This window comes from Dermacentor albipictus, chromosome 4 (genome assembly GCF_038994185.2).
Source record: "Dermacentor albipictus isolate Rhodes 1998 colony chromosome 4, USDA_Dalb.pri_finalv2, whole genome shotgun sequence".
NCBI lineage: Eukaryota > Metazoa > Arthropoda > Arachnida > Ixodida > Ixodidae > Dermacentor > Dermacentor albipictus.
The window spans coordinates 76,068,558-76,096,512 of record NC_091824.1 but is presented as its reverse complement, the minus strand read 5'-3'; the positions used below and the strand labels follow the sequence as shown (position 1 = coordinate 76,096,512).

The following is a 27,955-nucleotide window of genomic DNA, read 5'->3' as shown; positions in this document are numbered from 1 at the left end:
TATAAAGCTTTAACAAGGACCCCCCCTTAGTGATGATGAAGTCTTCGAAGTTCGCTAAACATTGTTGCTACTGTTCACATACCGTGTTGAGGTCTTCAATACGGGTCATCACACCAATGGACATCTCCCGTCTATCTCCTGGAGTCTCGGGGCATGGGTAAAGGGTTGCACGAAACCTGCAAGATTGTTGCCAATTATACATGTCATAAAAGCAAATACCGAGTCAGTGGTTGCACTTAGTTCAGTTATCACTTGACTGCTTTGACTGAATGTTTTATATATGCTGAGGAAGGTTTTTTAATGTGCACATAACCAAATGCGTTGTAGCTTTTGCATTCTGCCACCAACAGAATGTGGTTCTGACGGCAGCCACTGAGCAAAAGTAGGAAAGAGCTGATGAACAAGGCAAAAGAAATCAACAAGGAATAATGACCATAGACGCCGATTTATGTTACAGTGGTGTTGCAATGGGACCATTTTCACTTCAGTTCTATGGGCAGTCAGAAAAAAATGCACAGCCAATTAATGATGATGTGCTCGTAACACTCGGCCCAGGAAGAGTCTGGTGCCATCACACTATTAAAAAAACAGCGAACAGCATTGGCAGTTCGTCATGCCAGAGGTGTCTTCATTATCTCCAAATCACACTATTAAAAAAACAGCGAACAGCATTGGCAGTTCGTCATGCCAGAGGTGTCTTCATTATCTCCAAATGACGGACAAAAATTGGAGGACGCTTAAGCTTCGCCTTCAAGAGTGGAACACGATAGCGTTCCCGTCGTCCCGCCAAGGGGCGTAAGACAATGCACTACGGCGCAGTGATCACTTACGAGGCGCCCCGCATCGGGCTTTGCACCCACCAATCACGCGGTGAGCATCGAGCAATGTAGCGTTCGACGCGGCAACGAAATGTGCGCCTTAGCAAGCGGAACGAACCAAAAAACTTGGTGTCTCGGAGGGGGGAAACGATGTACGCCAGCCAAACGTCGTGATCGGCACGGGCAGAGAGATAGATGGTGATCTAAAGAAAGGAAGGACGCTTGATTCTGCAACCCATGAGGGAGCATGGTGAAGCATCGTCAGGGGAGAGAGAGTCCGGGCCGCAACGCGCCTCGCACCGGTCCCCGCACAGCCCCAACGCGCGTCTCTTACAATGCGCTCGTGGCTTACGCGTGTAACTTACAGAAGTCGCAGTTACATGAGTAGTGAAGTGCGCTTCGGTACTCGTGTAACTGCAACTTCTGTAAGTTACATGTTCATAATTACTGATATGCACCGCAGTATAACTTTCTACGGCTCGTTTCTAAGGCAACACCGCATTCACTAGAGGCGCTTTTGTACCGCTTTGAAGCATCGAACTCATGGCTGAGTGGTAGCGTCTCCGCCTCACACTCCGGAGACCCTGGTTCGATTCCCACCCAGCCCATCTTGCAAGTAGTTTTTTATTCATGAAGTGGCTCCCGGGATTTATCACTCACGGCCAACGCCGCCGACGCCGTCTTTTCTGTGACACGAGCTCTTTAACGCTGTCGCATTAAAACACTGCTGCAGACGACAAGAGATCAGTTGAAATCTGATTAGGCCCTTCCTGAATCTATGCACAGTATGACAGCACAAAAATATTGCAGGACCACCCCATCCCCTATGCAAGGAGCCACCCAACATTTTTGAAGCTGGTATATACTAACAGTCTACTATCAGAAGTGTTCTTTCATGGGGGGGGGGGGGGGGGGTTCTCAGTGGACAGGTTGCATCCATGTACACAGAAATTCCGGGAGGGGAGGGGGTGTGTTGCCTCCCCCTGCCCCTTGTCCATCCCTCTGTTAGACTTGTGCTCATGTACAACCTAGATCCAAGTTCAGTACTAAATTTTCTATCTGCTTTTAAAAGCTTTAATCAATATAATCCCACACCTATTGACATATGGCCTTATCACAGATATAGGAAGGTAACACGTGGTCAGCATACCCTTCACAAATCTTCTTGACTCTAGTCTTCAGCTGCTCTCCTTGGAAGAAGATGATGAAGACCGTCTTGTACACTTGGTCACCCTGAGATAAACACAAATGTATGTTTTAAAGGATTTGTTAGTAAAGGTACATACTAATATACAAACTTCACATTAGCATGTTTTGTACAACCTTAGACATGAGCATTATTCCAGTTTCTTCATTCTTCCCCGATCCTTCAATGTGCAGTTTATCCGCGAGGAAATCCAGCCACAAAATTTTTGGTGGTAATCTACAAGCTACCACCACAGAAATAAAGCTCAAGAACAAGAAATGTGCCTACTACAGTCATCTGAGACTTGAGCTATGCAATTCAAGAATTGTTAGCGATTGTACTGCAATCAATAAAACAGGCCACAAAAAAGCTATCGATCAACCCTGTCAGCACCAGGAGCGCCGGTCTGTACATGCAACACTGGAATTTTTTTTTTTAGTCCTACCATGACATGATTTACAAGAAAAGTACAGTAGTTGCCTGGCCTACACAGCAACCAATAAAGGCAGAGGCACTGATAATGGTTAGGGCCTACAACACAACTAGAGCCATGACGGAATCGGAACTACCTTTACATTTATAATGATGCAAGAGAAAAAAAAGGAATCTGCAACCAAGCTGTCAGGCATTACAAAATGGAAATTCGGTTTAGCGATTGTTATATAGTATAAAAAGCTAAAGTAGGGACATTTGGCCATCCCAACTTGGTCAAGTCATGACTGGATATTTGATCATAAGCTGGGACTGTCTTGCTAAATTGGGATGGTTGGCAACCCCTAGTGCAAACAAACAGGACATAAAGGAACACAAATGCTGTGTCAATAAAAGGCAAACTTAAAGTTGAAGAAAATTACAACAAACTCAACTTACGGTGACAGGGTCTTCCAGGGGAGTTTCGATGGCCGCCTGGCGGAGGAACACGTTCCCACGACACACGCGCCACAGCATGCGTTCGAAGGATGGCAGCCGTTCCCGCAGCACGACACCAGCCACAAACCTAGTTGGTTCAAGCATCACGACAACCAAACAGAGACATGTCAGCACAAGCAGAATACCAAAATTTCAACCGTCATATGCTCGTTATGGCAACCCTTACAACACGAAAGCTTTAGGACCTACTTTAAGAGACTATTTCCTTTAGAAATAGATTTCTATCAAACTTGCACTCTTGTTACTTGACGTGATGAATGTAAAAAAAAAAAATTGTACATCATGTTATATCTTTCTAACCACTCCAAATGTCACAACTTGTCGATTTAGGAGGATCAGACCTCTAGGATTATACTACTGACATAATTATTGACGAACTAGTGAATAGTTCTCAATAGTGAACTATGTGAGTATCATTAAAAGAGGGTTTGCTTGAATAAGCTTTTGTTCCTGAAGTATGAGTAAGGAATTGAGCTCCCAAATGTCTCATATCTCTGGTCTAGATTGGCCTAGAACATTTACTTTCATCTTATTGCACAGACTGCAAGCGCAAGACCATTCTGGTATACAGCAATATCTTCATATTTGCAGTTTGGTAAATAAACGACCTCCAGACAAAAAGCACAAAAAATTAATACCTAGATAACCACATAATGTTCAAGAAAAATGCATACCGGAATTCAGCCCTTCATTTTACTACTAAGGGGTGCAAGTTTTACAAATTTGCATTCACAAGTAAAAGATGCACGCCCTAAGTTCAGCCTGCTCGCTGAGTCGTCTTGTTGTGAAAAGGGCTATGCATTAATTTTGGGTACAAAATCTCAAGTGATTAAGATCTATAGCCACAGTAAAATGAAAGCACAGTATCTTTTAAGTTTAACTAGATGTGCCCAGTGGCAGATTGTTAGAGCCACAGTAGCAAAGTTGCGCTCACCTTGGTTTTAACTAAACTTAATATTGGTGTTCACTAAAGGTGACTGAAATTTTCACTGTCCCTACCTAGAAAATAATGTGCTCAGCACTGTGGTATATCACGGGAAAAAGATCTCTCCTGTCCGACAAGAAAAGAGATCAAAGAAAAGCTTGCAGATGCAACTCATGTTGTCTTAAATGCTGACATACCCTTTTGTAAGTACACTGGCTCATGTCTTGTAGGTATTGTAGCTCCTACAAATACTCAGAAATGATATCACAGAGGCATAACGGCACTAATTACCCTGAAAATATGGATCCAAATTTAGGTAGTGGTTGAAAATATTTTATCTCTTTTCTGGCACCATGCCCCTTAAATTTGGAGGAGAGAACAAGGATTGTGATTGGGACACATTTGTATTATGTTGAAGTACAGGTGGTTAACTGTTGGGTTGTTCTCGTATAGAGCAATGCACAATCTGCTACAAAAATATTCTGCTCTCCAAAAAACTATATATATACCTGCTTGGCTGCCGCACCACAGTCTTTCATTGTGAAGTGCTGCATTTTCATTTGTACCTTTAGCTACCTGTCATGGGCTGTTAAGGAGATTTACACTGACCTGACGCAATGGTTTGGTTAGCTGGGGTTAAATGGCGCAATGGCTGCTCAGGCCATGCTGCACCACTCGCAAGACAATAGAAAATGCAAAGTTAAAGCAGGTAAACCTGCCGTACATTATAGTTGGTGTAGATAACCAGTAGTCAATTAACCAATTAAGTAAATTCAACCAATTTAGCATATGGCACTAGCGGGTCATCTGCCAGTAATAAGGCAGGGTGTAAAGGTATATGTAAATTATATAGGTTGTGTAAAACCTGTCTCTGTTTCTAAGTGTGGGCATGTCATAAGGGGGTGTATAACTGTAAGAGGCACCACTTCCACTCGCCAATTAAGGGTTTAGTAAGATGTAGCTTGTTGCTTATACATTGGTCCCATTCTTGTTGCCATTTTGACATCAAGGGCTTCCTAATTGAAGTGATACTATCTTTATATGAAAGCGTTGTGTTCCTTTTTTGTGTGTGTACTGCTATTGATGTGCATCTATCCGCTGCTTCAATACCCGGTATACCAACATGGCTTGGTACCCAGCAAAACCTAATTGATCTGCCATATTTGTTTGACGTTACCATGTTTAAAATATCCCTCAACAGGGGTTCACATCTGGATTTCATGTGAAGAGCCTTCAGCATGCTTATTGAATCAGTGTATATTATTGTGTATTTGTGTTTTTCAGCAATGATCTTTTGAACCACAGTCCATATTGTGTAGACTTCGGCTGTGTAGACAGAGGCATGCTATGGTAATCGAATATTTCTTTCCCAGTTTTTGTCACGGCCCCTAGGGCCACGTATTTTTTTGTTTTAGAGCCATCAGTGTTATATTCCATGCAATTTTTATATTTGTCCTGAAGAGTGCGGAATTCTTGTATGATGTGTTCATGCAGGGCATCATTTTTCTTTAGAGGGACCAATGCCCAATCACATTATGAATTCGCACCATGAGGGTGGTCGTTGTGGTCCTTTAGCAACCTGAAGGCACTCACCAGGAAAGTCAATCACGACAGTATTCCTCATATCACAGCTAGAAGAGGTGTAACCATGTCCGGTTTATTTGTGTAGTGTAAATGTGAGTTGCACTGCGCGACGGTGTTGTAGCATATGTGTTGTGGTGAAGACGTAATGATAAAAGCAAGAGCACAGTATTTTCTATGATCAATGTATTACTACAGTGTGTACTATATAGAACATATACTGGCAAATCTAAATTCATATAAGAAGTGACTTTTCCAAATGGAACCCTTGTCCTTTACACAGTTTTCTTTTAATTCATGAATCACTGAGACCTGAATTTCGCACTTCAGTACTCTACACAGTCTGCTCATGCCTGCACTGAATTAAAAGATTTCATGAGCCCTATTTCATCTTTGTGTCAGTTCTTCGTTACTGAAAGTAAATGAAAGTTTGAATGTGGCTAATTCTTTACAAAAGTAACAGTCACATTGTACCAACACGGGTACCTCACCTACACGTCACATACAATGCCCAGCATATCCTACGTACAAGTACATACGAGGCAAACCTACCTTACCTGGCAACAGCGTACACAGCCACTTAAAAAAATTCAGGGCTACAAAAGCCACACATGCAGTTCTGGAGAAAATGCAGTGCTACACATGTGCCGGCAAAGTGCAGTGTGTGAGATACAGAGCATGCCACAGACATCCAGTCTGCTAGACCTCGGTGAACATAATCCCAACACAGCCTGCAGAGAACAACCAGCGGCATGCAAGCAGAATAGCATAATATAAAGAGTTCGCTCTACGATTTCTTGTGGCAAGCAAAAAAAAAAAAAAACCTAAGAAATGCGAGCTTCCAGCAAACTCTAACGTTGTGCATCCTTCCAATGTAAAGCCTGAATGTGCGCATGACAAAATTACGTTAAAGAATAACAAGCACTCGAAAACATTATACAGCTTCATACTGCAGACTGCAAACTCATCAGAATATTCTAAAGACTCATCAAAATATTCTAAATGTTTGGTGTATTCTGAATGTGCCTAAAGTATGGCTAATCAATGCACACAATTTAGACTTGAACAGAGAATTAATTGAAACCGAAATAATTATTTACATCACTTACTAGTTTTAAGTGCCATCAACTAGACCTGATTTATGAGGTAAGCTAGCCTAACTGAAGATCCTCAAAATTTGTCCTGAACTTTTCTAGCAGGTGTCACGAGTGCACTCACTGTGGTCAGGTATTTTGACTAACCTTGAAGAACTAACCTCAAGGAACTAACATTGAGCATGGCATCAGAATTCTATAACTGTTGAGACTATGGCAGGTTCCAAATAGCCATGATTTGTGTGCTAGCATTAGAACACAAAGACAGGGAATCCAAACACGAAAAAACAAGATTTAACAAGTGAAGCAAGCTTTGCACTTCGCTTGTTCAATCTTGTTTGGTTTCAAGCACTGTCTTCTAACACTTTATTTTAGGCCCCTCCAAATTTTAATATTGAGCAAAACAACATAGCCATGTTGGCCTAATTAAGAGAAGACTGATACAGACCATGCCTGGCAGTGTAATAATGGTGACTTGAGCACCATGCAGTGGATCAAATCTCAAACACTATTTTTAAATCGCAACCTCGCTGTAATGTTTGAACACTATAAATGACAGAAGCAATTGTGGCTGCCAAAAAAAAAAAAGAACACGTGTGCAATGTGCCAGTGAACAGTACACCAACAAAAGTGTGCACTGATCAGTGAGACAAAGGCCGCAATGGTATGCGAGAGTGTGCATGCCACAGCATATCCTTAACTACGTAGACAAGTGCCACCCTCAACCTACGCCTGAAGCTGGGGTTCACTAGAGTGCGGCAGGAAAGCCCTATACCTGCACCAAAGTTCAAAAGCCTAAGAGGTCTACACGGGAGGCAGAAGAGGATGTGACCTACCCAAGTTGCATGGATGAAGATGCAGTCATATCACTAGGCACCAATTGGAGATGCATGTGCTCTAACTCCACGGTCCGAGCATGCGATTGCTGCATTGGTGCCAATCCGGCAGACACAAACGTGAGATGCACTGTTTCATCACGACAACCTCCACGGGGGAGGGGAGGGGGGATCGGAAGGGTAAACGTCGCAGCAAGACACGAAAATTAACAGACCATGCCACAACACAGCAAGGAGGATTCGGGATCACAGAGGGAAGGAAAGAATGCCCAAAGGAGGTGCGAGAGACAACGATGCCGGGTGTCAGAGACAATGGTCCAACAGCAGGTCAGGGTCTGGTGCAGCAGACGACGTTAGTAAGAAGGAAGGGAAAGGAACACTGGGTAGTCTTGAATGCAAGTATGTTTTTCAGTGTGGTGAGGATCAAAATTGCTGTAGAGCCCCATTACATCATCATCACCTTAACCCTAAAGTCAGCTGGCAAGAGACTTGGCACACAAGACTGCTTGAGCACTCGCCAAGTACCACGACAATCTAACATGACAGTATCTGCAGACTGAGTCTGCAGTTCAGAGGATCCCCGTTCAGTGCTTCCTAGGTTTAAAAAGTTTCAGGTCACTACCTGTGCACGAAAACCACTCAGCTAAGTGAGTGGCCATTTCCATTATGATACTGAAATGTCTGTGACACGAGTAACATGGTACAATGCATGCAAATTGAACAAGAAAAGATGGCACATTGTTGCTGCTTAGTGGATGTCCCGTAGGCACACCGTAACTGCAACAGAGTGAAACGCAGACAACTTGAAACAACGCACTGTACCCAAGATTTCCCTAGTAAATACAAAATCAAACCCAAACAACTTCTCAGCTAAAATGGCACTACAGACGACTCTCGTCAATTCAACATTTTGCTGAATTCGAATGCACTGGAAAGTCCCAGCAAGAAGCCACATTTAGTTCGAATGTGAGGGCATGCCCCATCGGTTAATTCAGCTACCACCAGCACCCCCTCATGTGAGCAGAGGTTACAAAAAGCTTAAAAATGAAAGAAATTCAGCAAACGGCACACTACTGCTTCCCTAGGCGATGGTGACGAAGTAACCTGTCCTGCAGTGATCATGGCAACTCGAGCTGTGTCCTGGGCAATGTCTATTTCGAGAATTTTGTCAGCCAATAACAGTGTTGGGTTTGTGGGCCACTCACTAAAAATATGTATAGTTATTGTATTACAGTACCAAGTAGTTTCGACGGCAAACCCGCCACGGCAGCCTAGTGGTTATGCCATGGTGCTGCTGAGCTCAAAGTCCTGTGTTAAATCCTGCGGTTTTGGCACGTAAACCTCATATTTTTCTTAAAGGTGACAGACTAGTTGAAGCAATAGAAGACTGAATTAATTTACTGCCGTTTGTTAATTTCACCTTTCGAATTATTTGACCAAATCTTTTATGTACCTACAAGAGTCAAACTCATAGTTGTCGACTGTATAATGAAGCTGAAGTGACTAGCGCAAGAGTGGACATGGGACAATAAATAGGCGACGAGGAAAAGCGGTTAATTCGGTTAATTCAACTACCACCAGCACCCCTTCATGCGAGTAGTCGTTACAAAAAGCTTAAAAATGAAAGAAATTCAACAAACAGCACACTACTGCTTGCGCTTGTCCTTGTCACCTTTGTCACTAGCCTGGTCTCACACCCTGTATAATGAAGACAACCGAAGCAATGTTATATCTGGCATATTTCAAATCGTACCCCCTTAACACTCAACCTGCTCCACACACTAAAAATATTTTTTAAATATACTACCAATGGGACAAATGCAAACAAAGCTTGTTAAATAGTACATGCAATAATGTCAGGCTGCTTTACACATTCAGCATATCATGACTGGGTCAAGCAATCAATGGTGTTTAGATTCCGTGCCACAGGGCTGGCCATGCAACATCACTGTTGGTCCACAGGCTGGCAAGCACTATATCTCAATATCTATATATAAGCATGATATGTGTGGGCAAAGGTTTGCAGTGTAATAAAACAAAAGCAAACAGGTAAGACAACAGGCAAGTTCTATCTAGTGCTGTGCTTGAGTAATGTATGTGTACATTGGTCCCACCCATGCCACGCGTACATACAGAGTTCTAAGATGATGCGAAAGCTTTCTCAAGAACAAACAAACCAGCCATGTTCACATTAGCTATCATTTAGAGATCTGATATGGCCTTCAGCCCTTTCCATCTGTATTTGTATTACTGTGCTAGAAAACTAACCCAAGTAACCAATGACACCCAACATTGGCCTTTGTCGTGACATGCCACCTGGACGAAACATTATGGCACACCTTTTGTAGCAGACTGATTTCAAACATTCTTTTTCCCCCATCACTGTCGCAACAAGAACTGCCTGTAGGCTTTTTCAGAACAGATATGAATGGCTAACGTGACTGGAGTGGCCAGTCTGCTGAGTGACAAATTCAATATATTTGTCAACATAGTTTTTATCAAAGCACAAGTAAATTTGGAATCGTTACCCAGTGCATGTGCCACTTGCACTACGAAAATAAAATCAGTACACAGCAAAACCTACACTGTGCTCATAGCCTCAGACCTTAACTCAATCTTGCCTCAAACTGAACTGCAGTAATAAATCAATAAAGACTAGTCGCATCTTGATGGCAAGAAGGGCCTCCAATTGACTGTGGAGAGATCAGTCTATTGACAAATCAATGTTTCTGCTAATTAAAACACTTTGCTAGCAGTTTAGCAAGCATCCATCCTGGACAGACAATGCTTTTAGCCTGCACAAGCAAGTGTAGTCACTAAGATTGACACAAATGCTAAGCCAGCTTGGGCAAGTTAATTATTTGCAAGCATAAACTAGGCCATGCCTAACCGGCAAGCTTTGGAAATCGTGAATAGCGCAACATGTTATGGCAGCGAAATTAACATGGAAAGAAACATTCTTGTATACACAGTTACGTAAGCTAAGGTGTTTACCTAAGAAAGCATAACAATGCAATTAGTACTTTCCAACAAGAACGTTATTGACAGCTATACACAAATGCTGGCCAAGCTGATGCATGGCTGGTATATTGACTTGCGCTAATAACCACATACACTTAGCTTGCACCCAAAGCTTTTGCAAATATAATCCCAAACACAGATTTAATGTAGTTTTTGTTGTCCATTCACAATGAAATGCACCAACATAAATGTTTCTGCTGTCTGCTAGTAACTATGGTTCACTTCAATTTGCTTGTACTTGCTTCTTTAGCTATAGTTTTACTGTACAGCCTGCATTTCTCAAACAGTGTCTTGGTGTTATGTAAGGTGCAGCCTACACTTCAAATAAGCTTTGTTACTCATGCCCTTGTCATAGGGTAACTATTTTTGTTATTCAATCTAATGACATTCGACAAAGACATGTTCCAGCATGTAAGAAAATTGAAGAGGTGCAGAGATGAAAGTATGACAGAAAAGGTAGAGTGCTCTACCTTTTCTGTCGTCCTTTTGTCTCTGCACCTCTCTAATTTTCGTACGCACTGGAACATGTCTGCCTAAATTAAAGCTAATCAAACTCTCTGCCGTGCTGCACTTTCTAGTATATTCAGCCCTTTCTTGCTTCCCTTTCCTCCAGTTTATTCGAGTGCTATACCTTTTCTGTCATGCTTTTGTCTCTGCGCCTCCTTTCAATTATGTTACACACAGGGACATGTCTGTCTAAATTCCACCTAGCCCAACTCTCTGCCTTTAGTGACATTCAATTCATGACACAGCATCAGGTTTCACCTGGTACTACAGAACGAAGGCAGGGGGACATTTCTGTACAATGTGTCAAAGAAGCACAAAAGCAATTGCAGTATATGTTAAATTAGAGGTACACTAAAATTTTAGAGTACAAATCTGCCATGTTAATAAACCTCGTGGAGCACAATCCAGTACAAAAATCTGGCACTGACAAGTGCACCGCTAATAAGATTTGTATTAAAAGAATAAACAAGAACTTAACTGAGTATAAATGTTATCCCGTTTTCTTATTATTCTTGCATTTTCTCTTGCGACTGTGGTGGCAAGTATACTTCCTTTTACTCATTTGATTTAAAACATCTTTTTTGGTACAGGTGGGCAAATATTTTTTCTAATACAAATTGAATACTAATAGTGAGTATTGAATATCGAATTGTCAAACGTAGGTGCATATATGTATTCACAGGTGGAATAATAGGTAAGACGCCTGTACCGACTAGTCTAAAACATACAGCTAACTACCAGGGACAAAGAATTGGTTTAAAGCACAAGAGCTAATTGTCATTAAAAATAGGCTTGAAAAGCCATTTAAAGCTTTAGAGCTGGTTTGCAAAGAAGTTTTCCAAGAATGAATGGCTGCTGTATGGAATTATTGCTAAAAAAATCAGTAGTATGAAAAAAAAAAAAGAACTGTTGAAGGACTTCTGTGCTGTATACACATGTAAAAATCCCCTTGCAAGAAAATCACTGTTCATAGCATAAAAGAAAAATTTATGACTGGACTGCCAGCAACCCTGAATGACAGACAAGCAAAACCCATAGCTTTTCATGTAGGTTTCTGCCATGCAATCGAAAACAATACTGGCATTATCCACTTTGTATCTGCATTCCTTCTAAAACCTGCATTGTCATTTTACTTCTCATAATTTGTGATACTTTGTTTAGCGGACGGAGAAAGGTAACAAGACTTCAACAATTGTTTGTTGCAAAATATCTGGCTGGTTTCAAATATATGAAAATACCAAACAGTTCCTTTTCAAATGCAAATATTTAGTGTCATATTCGATTCTACTTGAAATTGAATATTCGTTCACCCTGACTTTTTGTCCATCAACATTAAATATACCAATGTAGAAGCCAATCAATGACACTAAATGGGGGCGTCATTTGATGCAGATGATTCACCTTCTCGACCAACAGGAGTATTAGTGACACAGACGGTAGCAAAACTTCCTACGGAGTGGTTATTATTACTCTAGCCTTTTAGCATGCTAGAACCAGTACCTTTAAGGGGGCACTGTGGTGTTCAAGGTGAGCAATTATCAACATAAAGTGTGCTGTTAAACGTAACAAGAGGTGAGAAGTTTGAATGCGACACATCTGACGAACATCGGCACTCGGTGCACAGCATTGGAAGAGATTTAACATAAGAGTAAGCACTACAACAAGCATGCATGCAAGAGTATGTGAACACATTCAAGTTACAAAACTGGCTTTCATAAATGCAGTTTGGCACAGCTGGGAGGAAGGCCACAGGCAAAACAACACATTTATTTGTTAAAGCTGAATGTCCTAAACTCTTCCAGGCAGTGCAGCTAGCTCGACTGTGGTTGGTGCAAGTGTGGGCTCAGTTGCAAACCATCCATGTTGTACTTATGCTTGACTTGCTTGCAAAAGCGTGCGATGATGATGTGAAGGAGTATGCTCGAGGAATGCCCTAAATTATTACGTATAGTTGGGCTGCCACTTAACACATAGCACTGCTGCAACAATAATCAGCACAATACAGCTACTTGCACTAGAAGTTCATACACTTGGCAGGCTACTCAGACGTAATAATTAAATCATGGAATTTAACATACCAAAACAGCTCAGTTGGTCACGAGAAACATTGAAGCAGAACGCTCCGGATTAATTTTGACCACCCGGAACTCTAACACGCATGTAGCAATACTAACAATGCATAGTATTCTTAACAGTGCTAACCCTGCACTCTGCGGTACGGTGGGAATGAGAACCCCCATATAGCAACAGTACAGATGTGATGAAAAAAAAAAAAGCACAAAAATGGGAGAAAAGCACACCACTTCAAAGATTGCAGTGCCTCGTCATATTTGCTCACTCTTGTCAGAACTTTCTGACAAGAGTGAGCAGCTTCCCGGCTGTTTCTCGGTTATGAAGCCATATCAATGAGCTCAAGTCCGGGCACTTCCACAGAAGAGGCAAGTAATCTAGACACCACCACTTGAGTGCTCGCAAGCAATGCCAGGATGAAACAAAAGCACCGTAATCAGAGTGCCATACTTTTAAACGCCGTGGGCTTGTCAAATGCTGCGAGAGTGTGTTGCTGTGCCCTGCCTTTTCTCAGCTGTGCAACCCCTGGCATTTTGTGGCCCAAACCTCGACGTTAGCTCACCCGAGCCTGAGGGCCTGTCCGCCAGCCCTGAGGCCCTCGTCTCCCAGCAGCATGACGTGCTCTTCCTGGGCACTCGGGTCGTGCATCTGTGCACGGTGATGAAATTCCGCCTGGTGTGACAAACGCACTCGCATTGTACACACAAGCCTGCTCTTCTGTCCCATCGGCCCATTGAAGGAAAAGGGTGGGGGGAAAGGAGTGTCGAGGGAAAGGGTACTAACAGGGCAAGAGAAGGCTTGCCCATTCTTCTTCATCCCACCATTACCCAGAAGACGAGTGGTAACAGACAAGTTTAAAGAGCTGTGCATTTGAAGCCAGCTTTACAAACCACATTAATTGGGACCACCAAATTTCACTATGCGAGCATTTTGGCTTCTAGCCACTGTCCTGAATGCAGCCGCAGTGGGCAAATACTTTGTGCTTGGCTCGCTGCATAATTAAATGCTTCGTGCCACAATGCAAATAGCCCTTCTGAACTAACAAGATTTTAGATATGTAGCGATTTTGAAGCTTCAGTTCCAATAGAGCATGCCTGCTGCTGTCAAAAATCAAACCCTGCAGCATAATGAATTGCCCAGCCACTGTACCACTGTAGGAAATAAACATCTTAAAATGGCAGCTAGCTGCAACAGTTTGGCATGTTTCACCTTGCAGACATCCTCAAAGAACTAAATTACATTTGAAATGGACCAGCCAGCCAAGAATACAAATTGTTTTGCAAGCTACATACCTACACATGCCTTTTTTAAAATACATCGTAAGCTATTGTTGCATTTCATGCTGAGTGGCTATGTTTATGGTGCACTTGAATTATGAAAGTTTGCCCATATTTAGGGAAACCAGCACTCAACTTAGACATAGCCAGCTAGACACTGAACATCAAAGGGACTGACAACCAATTTTCATGGTACCCATTTTTTCTTTTAGTGCAATGGAAAGCTTACCGGTCAGTGTCTAATCAGGAAGTGGTAACGCAGAAAACACCGCGGGACATTTTTTGTCTGAATTTTTTAATCTGCAGTGAGGATCTAGTCATTCACTGAAAGCATGCCGAAAACTGCGATAAATGAGCGCAATAGTGATTATATGCCAGCATAAGCGGGAGGCAGACAACAAGTGCAGTCATAGCTGTAAGAAAGTATTATTTCGTTTATCAAGTCGACACTCCTGCGACTCTTGCCTTCCGAAGTGTTAAAGTATTTCTGCCATAATAGAGACTTTTAGCCTGTTCGCTATTCCGGTAAACGGGAGTGGTTTGTGCGGATTGCCGGATTTGCGGGGGCATAAGCATGAGCAGCCAGAGCAGTGCAGCCACCCGGTAGCGTAGAGTTCAACCAGACAAACACAGCGGTAAATTGCAGTAACCCACTATATCCTGCTTCGCTACTGATGCAAATTTTTGGCAGCAGCGCAATTGTGAACACGATTACGCCACTTTCAAAAATTTACACCAGCAGCTAAGCAGAATATAGCAATTAGCTTTCTGTTTGTGTGGTTGAGCTTTGCACCACCAGCTGGCGCCACCAATCTGGCCGCAACACGTTTACGCCCCCGCTAAACCTGCAAACCGCCCACACTTGCCAGAATACTGGAAATGCTAAAAGTCTAATAGCTACGTGTTTTCATGGTTTCCTGTCCAACTGTTTTGTTATTTAACCAGCCAAACGAAGCCAATCGGATCGAAAACAAAACAATGCCTTTTTCTGCGATACGCAGTTCAGCATGTTGCCGTATCCATGTGTGCGCGCTTTTGGTTTATGAAGCATAGAATGAAGAGAGAGTATCTAATAATATATCAACTGCAATTTTAAACAATAATTATGCTGTACTTAACAGTCAACTTGCGTACAGTAATCTCATAGAATACATCCGAAGTAACAAGATTTCACCGCCAGGTCTCACCACTTACTGGATTTTGAGACTTTCTTTGCCAATTTAAATTTATAATTCCTACTTAAATTGTGAACAGCTTGCTGGATTGTATCCCTTTAAATCATGGTCATTTAATTTACATCAATATCTCATAACACATTCTGGCCAGTTGTCAGTCCCTTTATCATTTTATGGTTCACTATATAAATAGTAAAGGAAATGCACAGACAAACAAGCAAGTATTTAACAGTACTAGTACTAATCATGATCTTTTCAGAGCAAAGAGACTGCATTATCATGCATATGTAGCATATCCCTTAACTTTCCATGTATAAGGCTTCTTCAGTGTCTTTAGATTGCTTTGATAATGTAGCCACCCTTACATTACTAATTTCATCACATCTGCCTAAACAATCACCAAAAATTATACTTCATCATATTTTTATGTAGAAATATCAGTGCAGCCATGAACAAATGTGTAAGCCAATAGCCTCGTATAGTAAGAGTGCAGGAGCATTCAATTACATCATTAACAGAGTGCTGAACAATGCAAACACAATAGCCCCCATCTCCTAGGGTCACAAAACTGGTGCCAATTAATGCGAAGTGTTCAACCCGAATTACAAGTGCTTATGTTTTGCAAGTAGCACAAACTACAATAGAATACCTACTGGCGAAAACTGAGTGAGAAAAGAAAGCAGCCTTTTGCTGGTCTGGCCCCACAAATGCATAAGCGCCAAATTTTATAGCATTACAAGGACCACAAGTCTGAAACACTCCCCACCTAGCATACTAAATGTGAAATGGTAGAACAAAACTTTGAAAAAAAAAATATATTGCCAAGCCTATAGGCTACAACTCGCAGGACTGGTGAAGTCGCAGTGACCCCTTGGCAATAACATGAAAGTGCTGGCACTTGCTAGCGTAAACTACACTTCCCAAATTTAGCCCTCGCTAAAGAAGAATGGGCAAGCCTAAGTAGACAGAAGGAAGGAATAAAAGGAAGAAAGAAAGAATAATGCAAGCCATGCATGTGTAGGCATAGAAGCATCACGCCTTACGACACGTGATATGCAAACGTGAAATATCCAGTGGAAATACATGCAAGCATGCGGCAATAAGCACTACGTGCACCCTGCATGCAATCGCAAAGAATAAAAGAGCACACAAAAACAATAATACTCTAGAAAAAGTGTGCTTAGACTAGTGCATCTTTCTTGCCTTCTGCATCAAGTTACAGCTTGTGAAGAGTAAATAACCTAGCTGTGTTGTAAATTTGGTGCTAGACTTGGACAGGCCCCCGAAACGCACTAAACACTTTTAAGCCATCAACCTCCCGAGCATGATTTAAGTAATGTTTAAATACACATTAAAGGAGAAGTCAATTTAGCTTGCAAGAAACAAAATTACTGCACAGAGTTGTAATAGCTGTGCCTACCTTTTTCAGAAGAGTGAAATGTTAGCGTGAATATTACAAGGATCGAAGTTTGTTTTTAAGTAGTGTTTTTTCCCAAAAGTTATCCCGTTTGTCAGCACAGAAGACCTGTTAATTCGACTCTGGTAAACTTGTTCATGACTGAAGGTACCGGCCGGCATCCATGCATATCTATGGGCCAAAACTGTGGTTTTATATTAAAACTGTCGTTTTCCAGCTAATTTGAACTTGACTAGTCGGCACGTGTGCACCTGACCCTTACGTTGACCCCAAAAGAGACCCCTTCAGTGACAGCATATCTCAGCGGAGCTTAAGGGACAGTTAACACCCACCATCTCGGGTCTAAAACGCCTGCTTTCAGCTTGCCCTAGGAAGATTTTGAAGAAATAATGTTAACACAATATGTCCAATTACGGTATTTACCCAATTTTAACATTTTAATACAGATTTCTTTTCCAGCAAAATTAGGCTAGAAATTGCCTGCACGGTGCAATCAAATACGAAATCAAAATCGCATTTGCAGCGTTTGTATGCTTTACCACATACACAGCTGTACTGTGGCGAAGGTGACCTCCTGTAACTAGCCATGCATATTAGACTTTTGCGCATTTTTCTTGATAAAATATCTGGTAAATGTGAGATTTTTACTTTGTTTAGGAGCTTTAATGTCATTTCTACGTGAGCTTTTTTACTTTGGGCACATAAAAAGAATGCACGCATTTGACTGAGGCCCATGTGAGAAACAGGCAAATGCTACCAATAGACACCGAAGTGGTGTTTTGACATTTTTTGCATCTCGCTAGGTAATTCGATCAATTTTGCAGTCAACAGCAAAAGTTAGCAGACCACCAGATCCGAGAAAATGTTGACTTTCCAAGAAGTTTATGGCGGCAGCTAATGAAACCATACAACAGTACATTTTTTACGTATACTAATACATGCTGAACATCCAAACATACCAGACTCCGAAAATATTCCCCAGTTCTCGAACCCCGTGGTCCATAAGCTTTTGCGGTTGACTGCATTCTAAAATGTGCACAAAGCGCAACATTATAGAAGGACCCTGCACCAGTAAGTTATGCTGAAAGTGCAAGTGTGAAGCCAAAATGCAGAGAGAGCAACAGGAATGTGCAATGACACACACAGTGTCAACTACAGAGTTGGTGTGGTAATAAAATGTTAGGCTCTTAGAATGGCAGAGAAAGGCACTCTTGGTCAGAACAGTAGGGCAAACCAAGAAGGTAACGGGGTCAACGGGATTCGACAAGGAAAGGGGAGGAGGCAGGTGAGGGCCCATGTTTGGCTAGTTTCCAGCCATGTTGTGGCCTACCATAGTCATGCAAAGATGCCTAGTCATCACTTTGTCACAGCAACAGTAGATCTTGCAAAATGGTGCAAGCCACAAAGTTAAAATAAAGATGCACCCAGACAGTCTATCCAGCTCTTCAACAATGAAAAGGCCGCACCTAAGGATGCCGCTTGATTCTAATACACTACTGGGTGTTTCAGCAAATGCATCCACCAATGATAAAGACTGTGACGTACATATAGAGACATTCACTTTATTTTTGACAACAGGTATTGCCGGTGAGATCTAATAATTTGAAAGTCAGACTTTAGAGCATGTGTTGTAACTGTGTAATTGGATATGATGACTGCTCAAGGTGTGTATCCATTTATAATAGGAATCCCGAGACTAGCACCAGTTCAAAAAGATTCCTACTGAAAGGGCATGCCTCGAGTAGCCAGTCAATTAACTTCTGCAATTGCAACATGCACACTCGATAATTTCAATTAGGAAATTTTGGTTGCTTAAGAATCATATCTACTGTTATGACAATGCTTATGGCCCCTGCCATGAATAATGTGTAGCCAAAAAGAACCTTTCTGCGGCACATAATTATTTAAAGCATTTGCTAAAACACTGGAGAGGGCGGTGATCCTATAAGCGTCTCCCATAAGCACAGGGCAGGTGCATGCAACCCGCAGATGCTGCCGCTTATCAGACATCCACGGTCACAGCACTTGGCTCCACAAAGCAAGCTCGGTGCTTTCTCCGGAATGTGCCACAGCGGACAACTCCTCTGCTCTGCTTTGAAAACAGCCACTTGAGATGAGAGCACATCGCACGTGCATGCATTGCACTGAATTAAGAAAGAAGTCGCACTAAGTGGGTCCTAGATGGTGGTAGGTCAAACTGACTAAAACGTGTGCTTTTCGTCAGCGAGTATGTGCAGGGTTTTGCATCTCTGCTTGCAAAGGTACAATGTGCATTTCAGAACTGCGCAGCGGATGGCATTCCAATCTTGTGCACCACAGACACTGAGCAGTGATGGGAAACCACATGTAGCATTGGGCAACAATGCTGAGAGCCTCAATTCATTGTAATACAAACAGGGTGTGCGAAGACTGGCCAAAAAGAAATTTTTTTTTTCTCTCTAGAAACATTCATTAGATGCCGAAAGAATTCCAGCAAGCCAAAACCAGGACAATTGACACACCAACGGGGATGACCTACAGCAGCCTGTATTCATGTGCACATGCATGAGCATGCATGTGTTTACACCTGAACTGTTTATGTGTGCATAGAGTTCTGGTTCTGCCACCACTGAAATTCTCCACACAAATAAGAAACACCGTACTGATGTCAAGGTGTTCCTCAGTCTATAAGTTCTTTAAAGCCAATCCAATGTCAACCACAGGTATACCAATAGATTTCATTAATGTGCCATACATTTTACTCCCCGACACACCTGCTCAGGGAGGCAGTCAGACAATCGCTCAGAGAGAAATAGGCAGGCAAGTGCTTCTATAGCAATTATACTTCCATTGTAAATTTCTTTTTAAACCAAGGAGCAGGGTTAAAGAAACAAAGATAAAAACTCTGCACATAATCACACTCGCAGAGCGCAAATACATCCACAATGCACCTCACTGGCTTCGAGACTCCTCAACAGCGATTTGCACTGGCATGCAACCCAGGCTGTTGATATCCGAACAAGGGTGCAACACGCCAATCCACAATTGCAATCTTCGCCTTTGTGCAGTGTGCATGCCAAACACCTGTCCCCCACCCAATTCGCTCAACTCTTGGCCACCAAGTGTACGTTGCTCCCCATGTCTTTTTTTTCGAAGAGTGTGAAAGGGACTCCCACATTATAGCAGAGGACAGAGCCAGAGACAGAAAAGCAGGTTAGTTGCATACAGGTACACGAGCAAGGCAAGAAAGAGAGAAGACAGGGGAATCATCACAAAGCACCATAAGATCACTGAAGGGAAGTTGGGGGGGAGAAATTTCAGCACACCAGTTTCACAATGTTTCGAACACAATTGCGTGAGCAGGCAGCAACTTTCAATAAGTCTGCAAAACTGACTTCCAGTGCCACAAATGTGACATTCCTTTACGTACTCTGTTCTCTTAATGTTCTTTTTCTCTCTCCAGGTACTTTGAGGAGGAGCTTGCTAGCAAATCAATGCCCCTGTCTTCCCTACTAAAACAGACTGCAAATAAGGCTGCACCAAACGCTCTGCTTTGACCAAAAAATAAGTTGTCAACCAGTGACAAAAAAAAAGTAATAGTAATGACAATAAGAAAACATGCAAACACAGCACTTTCTCTTGTAATGGCCAAAGCAAAACACACTATCATAATAAGATGAAAGATTTACCTCCGCGTCCCCTCCAGCAAATGACTAAAATATGATGCAGCAGCTGTATATGCAATTAAAATTCACCTAAATTTGCCACTTGTTTAAAGTTGCCGTATGCTCACTACAAGAAATGAAAGAAAGGTTCAGAAGGCAGATGGAAATTAGTGTAATTCGTCAAGTCCTGGCTACCGAAGCAGTCAACTTCCTGCTTCAAGCTGTGAATTTTGCATGTGGCTTGGCTCAAAACAGGCAAACATATCAGAAGCCAATAGGTGTTGAATGTGTCAGATAAAGGCCTTGTCTTGCAGTACAAGAATGCTCTTGCGAGTGTATGGGAACGCCGATCACAAGGTTAGGCAAGGACAGCAAGCCCCAATGGTTTTTGCTTTGGCCATTAGCAGTCAGCTAGAGAACAGAATGCTTTAATGCAGATGAAACATGCAGTGCTGTTTTCTTCTGCTCCGTTAACAATCAACCTCGCAACGCCAATAGTAAGCTTCTACTAAGGGGGACATAGGTGTAGCGCAATCTTCACTGTTCTTAACCTAACCACTCAGACTGAATTCAATGCATCAATCTCGCATATGCAATCACTGTTACAGCAAGTCAATTAGGTCACGAGATCTTCGTTGTGGAAATGACAAAAGCCTTTTATCGTGACCGCTGCCCCAAGTATTACATGAGACACACTCATATTCTTTGTATATATGTATGTGAGCTCCTTCTCTGTGTCTTTTTGATGCTTAGTGCAGTTTTCCGATTTAGCAACAAGCACTGTTTTTCGATCTGCTAACTTTTATAATGTTTTTCTTGTGTCTGGCTATATGCAACACCAAATCCCGAACAAAACAATGTTGGCATCGCTTTTCAGTACAAACTCATATACAGTTTAAGATTAAACTCTTTTCACCGGTCATCATTATGCCTTTTTTTTTTACCCTCAGAAGCAACCTAGTGCTATGTCTACCAGGAGCATAAAATCAATGCTGCCCCAACTTTGCACTACAATGCTATTAAATTATGTTAAAACAAGAACAGTGATCCCCAGTAAGGCTGACCTCACAAAATGAATAAAATGTCAGTAAATTTCATGACTGCATGTTCTATAAAAACTTCATGGTTGTTCAGTCTTGAAGATCCTATGTCCCCCTTTAAAAGTTTTGCCACAACAATGTCACACGACCAAATTTAGTCAGTGCATGCAAGAACCTAAGTTTCATCATGTTAATTCGGTATTCTACTTCATTGGCTATCACAAACCTGTAAACTGCAGTGATAGACTAATCTACTGGTTAAGCAACAAAGTTCTTAGGCCAAGCAACGTAACGAGAATACAGCTTCGAGAGAAATTGTTGGCATGACTAACGTGTAGCAACAAGTGAATGGCCACAGCAGTGAAAAACTTTAGACTTGGGCTTGGTTCAGTTATTCAGAAAACTGCTTTCTCGCCCAAGGAAGCATGCATGTGGCAATCAAGACGGCACCAGGACAAGACTGAATTAGAAAAAATTTCCAGCTACCTGTACCGAAGATATCTTTAAAAAAACAAGAGAAAGAAACACCACAATCAGTCCTGCAGAAATGCACTAAACATTCAACTAGAAAAGACTCACATTTGTGCAGTGCACAAAGATGCAAAATAAAAATAAAAGAGCACAAGGTTGCTAACATCACAGTGGCCTGTTCCCTCTGTTTTGATACACTACGATAGACTGAACGTTATCCCTGTGTTTTATCTCATCTTTGTTTATATCTCGTTGATAAATGGGCCGTAGACATGACCTCCGGGTATGGCCTAGAATGAAGAATGCCTTCTCTCAATGGATAACTGCATTTTACAAAGATGTAAGAAGCTGTGAATAGACCAATCTCATGACAAGTTCCATCCTGCTGCAAAGAATTCCATTAGTTGTTCTTAGAGGTCTTAAAGGCAACAATGATAAGACAATTTTTAAGAAAATAAATTTGTGACAAACTGGTTTCGCACATGGTGAGGAGACAGAAAAGCAAGGACAAAAACATTCTAAGAGAACAGCAAGGCTGAGGTGACCATTTTCTTTTTTTTATGTGTTCTCTTTATGGTGTATTACAAAATATATAGCACTTCTTCAATTTTTTTTCTGCTCCACTTACCTTTTACTTAATTTAGCTATTAGTATTTGTTATAATTACTGCAACTGGTTTACAAGCTAACAATACTTGTGTTTCAGATATTTAATAACAAATTCCATTTCAGTATTACACTATGGTATTTCTGCCTGTTTACTGTTCTACAATGTCAATAGGTACAAAAGGCTAATTAAATACTTATGCTACTGCCCACCCACATACCCACAGTTCGCGTTGAGCCCAAGTTTTGAAGGAAAGCACCAAGGGCTACTGGCAGTGCCACCATGACGACAGGGAAAATGCGCATGCACTTTTAACATAGAGAGATTGGTCTATCGGAAAGGCCTGCCAGGAAATCTAGGTATTAAACTTACTCTCCAAAGTACCAGAATAAAAAAGAAACTGAGCAGGAGCCAGTCAAACAAAGCATTTTGCCCACAGTAAAAAACTTCACTAAGTGACCGCAACTTGCCACAAGGCAAGTTGTCGCTTGACATCTTAGTGTGCTGCTGCAACTTGTCATTTGAGCGTTCCTTACCTGCGGGTAAAATGCTTCGATAAAAGTGAGAGGAACAGACCACTGCTCAACATCTTAAACATGCTTATCCTTCCACCACAAAAACGGTTTATTTGGCATTTTCATGTTACACAGCCTTGCAGTGGTGCTTACTTGTCAACTAGAAAGTATAGCGTATAGACTCATGTAAAGGGCGCACTTTTTTCCCCAGAATTTTGATGAGGTTTGGCTTTTACATGGGACCGAAACATTTGGTTCTGTCCCATCTAAGGGCCACTACTAGATGGTGAGAATTCAGTCATGGCACGCGAAGTACAGAGTGCGTGAAAATTCGCAAACGCGCGAGCGGCATCACGGCACTAAACACAATTGCTTCTCCATTGGAAATATTCTTTCCCTAAATTTTGGGCTACCAAGTTGGGGGCGTGGCTCTTATGCAAGTCTACATGGTATATACAAATGCCTCCAGCACTTGTACACGGCTAGTGCGCCTATCAAATTTTGGTCTTCCATTAAACGATTTTTTTTTCTGCAATTCACAGCTTAATATGTTCTGACCGTAACAATAACTGGTCAATGAATTTGCATACTGTGCACATGACAGCATGCAGCAGTACTGTTAGAAAGAAAAAGCACCACTGCAATATGCCATGCGACATGGCTTGGGCCAGGGACTATTACCTCACCTTGTTTTCCTTCTTTGAATAACACGAGGTCACACTAGCGCAATAAACCAAACAATATTGTGCTCTAAGCTTAATTGAGCCCTTTTATTACGCCTCACTGCACTTTTATTTTTTTTATCTTTCCACGAAACTTATCCTTTAAGTTACGTAATCTCATTTTCTAATTGGCTGAAAGCTCCTAAGATGGTATTCATAATACTATAAGAGGCAGCTATGCTAGTAGTAAGCTTCTTTTCCCAAAGGAACAATTCCTGTAGTAGCTGGTCAACAGGGGACACTTAAGTAAGCAAGCAATTTTGAAGATGCTAGTACAACAATTAGTCATTCTAATCTGAGGTTAAGAAATTGCACAGAAAAAGCCCAAGTTTCAAAACACACCCACCCCACTATGCAGTAAGCACACTGCGTTTTTCAATTTTGTGGTGCACAAAGCTCTCTCTGGAGAACAGAGCAAAAACCATTTACAGTTTCCAAACAATTCAACAACCTCAATGCAGAGATTTAAGGACATGCGTTATGGCTTTTTCTGTACAAGCTCATCACAAATGCATGCAAGGTCTTATTGAAGTCATCTGCAGGCACTACCCCAGCTGAAGAACACTGTCTAGCTGGTACACAGTGAAAAAATAAACAGAACGAAACTATACTTTGTTTCATACTTAAAGGGCAACACTGGAAACTATGCAAGTAGTCCGGTCATAGAAGTCACACTGTGCACGTTTCGCAGTGCAGTTACTTCTCACCTGCAACAGTTTATGAAATAACCACTACTATCACATACGTTACAGCTACAACTTGTTAACTTGAGGTTACGTCGAATCGTGCGCTATTTGTGCTTTTCCAGCATGTAATGTACTACGTTTTGGTTGCGAGGGCAAGCATTGCACTATGGCCGCTGGCCGCAGAAAAAGTTCACTCCGCTTATTCCATGGTAGGTCCCCAAGTATTAGAGTTTCTTCAAATTACATGACATATACCTATATCTTTTATATGCAACAATACTTTTTGGTTACAAAATTAATGCAGGCAGTGAGAAAAGTCTCTAGCCTTCATAGTGTTGCCCATTATTGCCTTCTATAGACCATAACATTATAATAGTAGAATGCAACTACCAGAATACTAGGTATGCTGGGAGATCATGCTAGGGAAGCAACATACCTCATCAAAGAAAGCCTGTGTTTTACGAAGAATGTGCTTGAGCTCAGTCAGCTCAAGGTAGGTCCTCTTCAGTGCTTCAGCATTGGTGTTCACCTCTTTCAGTTCGTTCTCAAGCTTCTCAAATGTGGCCTGCACAGTCGCAGCAATGAAAAACGTCAATTCAAGAAGTGAGAAAATTAAAAGCTTGGAATTTTTGCTGTGCATCCACTTTTGGGTGCAAGCGCAGGCATGTGTGAAAGCTGATCCTAGCTGTAGAAGCTAGTGGAACTGAATGTAGAAAGTACCATTGCTTGCTCAAACCGAGCAACTTATTGAAATCAACAGCAGCATGATGTTGCTTAGTGGCTTTCACGAACATTCTGATGCATGCAAAATGACTCACGGGGTGTGAAAATGCACGTATGCACATGGCCTCATGCAATAAGGCATCATAGTTTTCATAGGTCTGGTAGTTAACACTGCACCTGCCATTGCAAGATTGAGTGCACATAGCTGCACAAACTGTCTCTAGAAATTATTATTGACAACACCCCACACAAGAGCTCTGAAAATTGAACAGATTTGTGGACTATGCTGAACAGGCAAATTCTTTTTCATTAGTTATTATTAGCTGCTGTTTATTGGCACAACATCTATGGCTAAACAGCCCAAAAGCAATGATGATAAACTTCACTATAGGAAGAAATATCAAATAGTGCATTAGTGCAAAAAACAAATTTGAAGTAGGGGCATGATAAACACATTCATGAATTGGCACATACGGCTATGCCATACAGGTTGGTGTATCATGCCACAATAAGATGTGAATAAAGAAGTCAGACTGTGCTATAGAAACAGGACAGGAATTCTTGTTTACTTCTTTGTGTTGATACAAACACCTCACATGATGGTTGGTGCATTGGTATATTAACCAGCGTATGCCCACCAGTTGAAAAGCAGCTGCAAACTGATACTGAATGTACACTCCTGCATATCAAAAACTAGTGGATTAACGAGTTAGAAACGGACAAAAAATATTGCTGCAGCTTTTAATCTGCCATAAATTATTTCTTTCTTTCTTGATTTATTTAAGACAAATAACAGATTGTCTTAGGGGACACAGCTAAAGGCAAACATTAGTCTGACTAGGCCGTGCCACCCGTACATTGGCAGCAACATGGCAGTGGCAGGCTTGCAGAAGGTCACACATGAAATTAAAGTAGTACACATTTTCAACACTTGAGTACACAATTTGCGTAAGAAGAAAGAAAAAAAGTTGAAGTTTATACAGTTTTCAAATCAATTGAAGCGCAACAACGACGGGAAGAAAAAAAAAAGCATGTACGAAATATTCCATACCTGTAGCTGAAAGGTTAAAGTTTACAAAGTTTTCTAAAAACAACAACAAGAAACGTGTACGAAATGTTCTATACCTGTAGTTGAACATTTCTATTAGACTTCGGATAGTAACAATTCTTTGACCGTTTTCTTAAAGCTTTGCTTTGAAATTCCAGAATTTAGCAGGTCCCATACCAAGGGGTAGTCGTTTAGAAGGTTAGGAAGTTGAACTGCTAGTTTTTATCTCCGTATTTCATTCTGCAACGTGGTTTTCCTATCAGAGTTTTTCTGAGGTTATAGCTTGTCGTACTGCCATGGTATTTACTTTGGAAGGAACATTTGTCTTCCCAGAATTGCCGTGAAATTTCGAGGAATAATTTGTAAGTGTGAAGTTTTGATGCTGTTAATATTTTATATTTGTTATAGTATGGTTTAGTGGTATCGGTACGTTCTAAGTTACCTATCGCACGCAGTGCGCGGTTTTGGAGTGTTTGAATTGATATTAAGTTAGTTTGTGTAGTGGTTGACCAAACTAGAAAACAATAGGTTAATCGAGAATGTATAAGCGCGTTGTAAATATAGCGCTTCACATTTATTGGTAGCAAATATCGCAACCTATTTAGCACACCGACAGCACGAGCAATATTTTTTCTAAGAACATCTACGTGCGGTGCCCAGGACATATTTTCATGGAATATAATTCCTAAAAATCTGGCTGTTGGTGCCTGTTCGAGGTTGACCTTCTGAAATTAAAGTGTTATCTGAGGGTTGATTATTGTTCCTTTTGATTTAAACACTAGATACTGAGTTTTAGTTATGTTTAATTGGAGTTTATTCGCATTTAGCCACAAGCTTAGTTGCTGTAACCAGATGTTAGCTTGCTCAAAAAGATTTCCTATTTCCCTTCCTGAGAAGAACACGTTAGTATCATCCGCGTATAATATAATGTTGGAACAGCCTTGAGTATTGACAATATCATTAATATAGAGTAAAAATAAAACAGGCCCCAAGACGGATCCTTGCGGCACGCCGTACTTAATGTGCTGAATTTCGGAACTAACTCCATTTATTGTTGTGTACTGTGTTCTAGAGGTGAGATAGCTTTTTATTAAGGATAATGCGACACCACGAATTCCGTAAAGAGGTAGCTTTTTCAAAAGGACATCATGTTGCACGCAATCGAAGGCCTTCCTAAAATCTAGAAAGATACCTAGAGTTAATATTCGGTTTTCTATGTTGTCAAAGGTTTGTTTCTTTATTTCAAGTAAAGCAGTTTCTGAAGATTTAGCCTTACAGAAACCATATTGCTCCTGATCTATTATTTTATACGTGTTTAGAAACTCATAAAGTCTTCTATTAATTACATGCTCAGCAATTTTCGCGAAGACAGAAAGAACGGATATTGGCCTGTAGTTATTCATGTCGTTAACTGGGCCACTTTTCTGAATGACAGTCACTCGGGCTAGCTTCATCTTATCTGGAAACACACCATTAGAAAGAATTAAGTTACAGATATGTGCAAGAGGCGTGCTTACAATTTCACTGACGGCTTTCAATGGCTTCACTTTTATATCATCTTCACCTGAAGCACAACTGTCCTTCAACTATAAAATTATTGTCTGTATCTCGTGCTGCTCAGTAGGCGCCAAGAACAGCGTAGAAGAACATCGATTTAATATAT

General features: G+C 41.4%; 1 protein-coding gene across 4 annotated transcripts in view; it reads right to left on the bottom strand.

The window, feature by feature from the left end:
- Vha100-1 (V-type ATPase subunit a family protein Vha100-1) overlaps positions 1 to 27,955 on the bottom strand; it is a 43,840-nt gene that overhangs the window by 13,975 nt on the left and 1,910 nt on the right. Inside the window, exons 4-9 of one of the 4 annotated variants that reach the window (XM_065424138.2) lie at positions 24,958 to 25,086; positions 22,008 to 22,022; positions 13,531 to 13,616; positions 2,875 to 3,001; positions 1,969 to 2,051; positions 83 to 176 (exon numbers count right to left, since the gene is read on the bottom strand). In XM_065424138.2, coding sequence (XP_065280210.1) covers positions 83 to 176; positions 1,969 to 2,051; positions 2,875 to 3,001; positions 13,531 to 13,616; positions 22,008 to 22,022; positions 24,958 to 25,086 — 534 coding nt within the window. Of the gene's footprint in view, positions 1 to 82; positions 177 to 1,968; positions 2,052 to 2,874; positions 3,002 to 7,370; positions 7,460 to 13,530; positions 13,641 to 22,007; positions 22,023 to 24,957; positions 25,087 to 27,955 lie in introns of all 4 variants that reach the window. The other 3 variants (XM_065424136.2, XM_065424140.2, XM_065424139.2) reach the window with 3 other exon arrangements.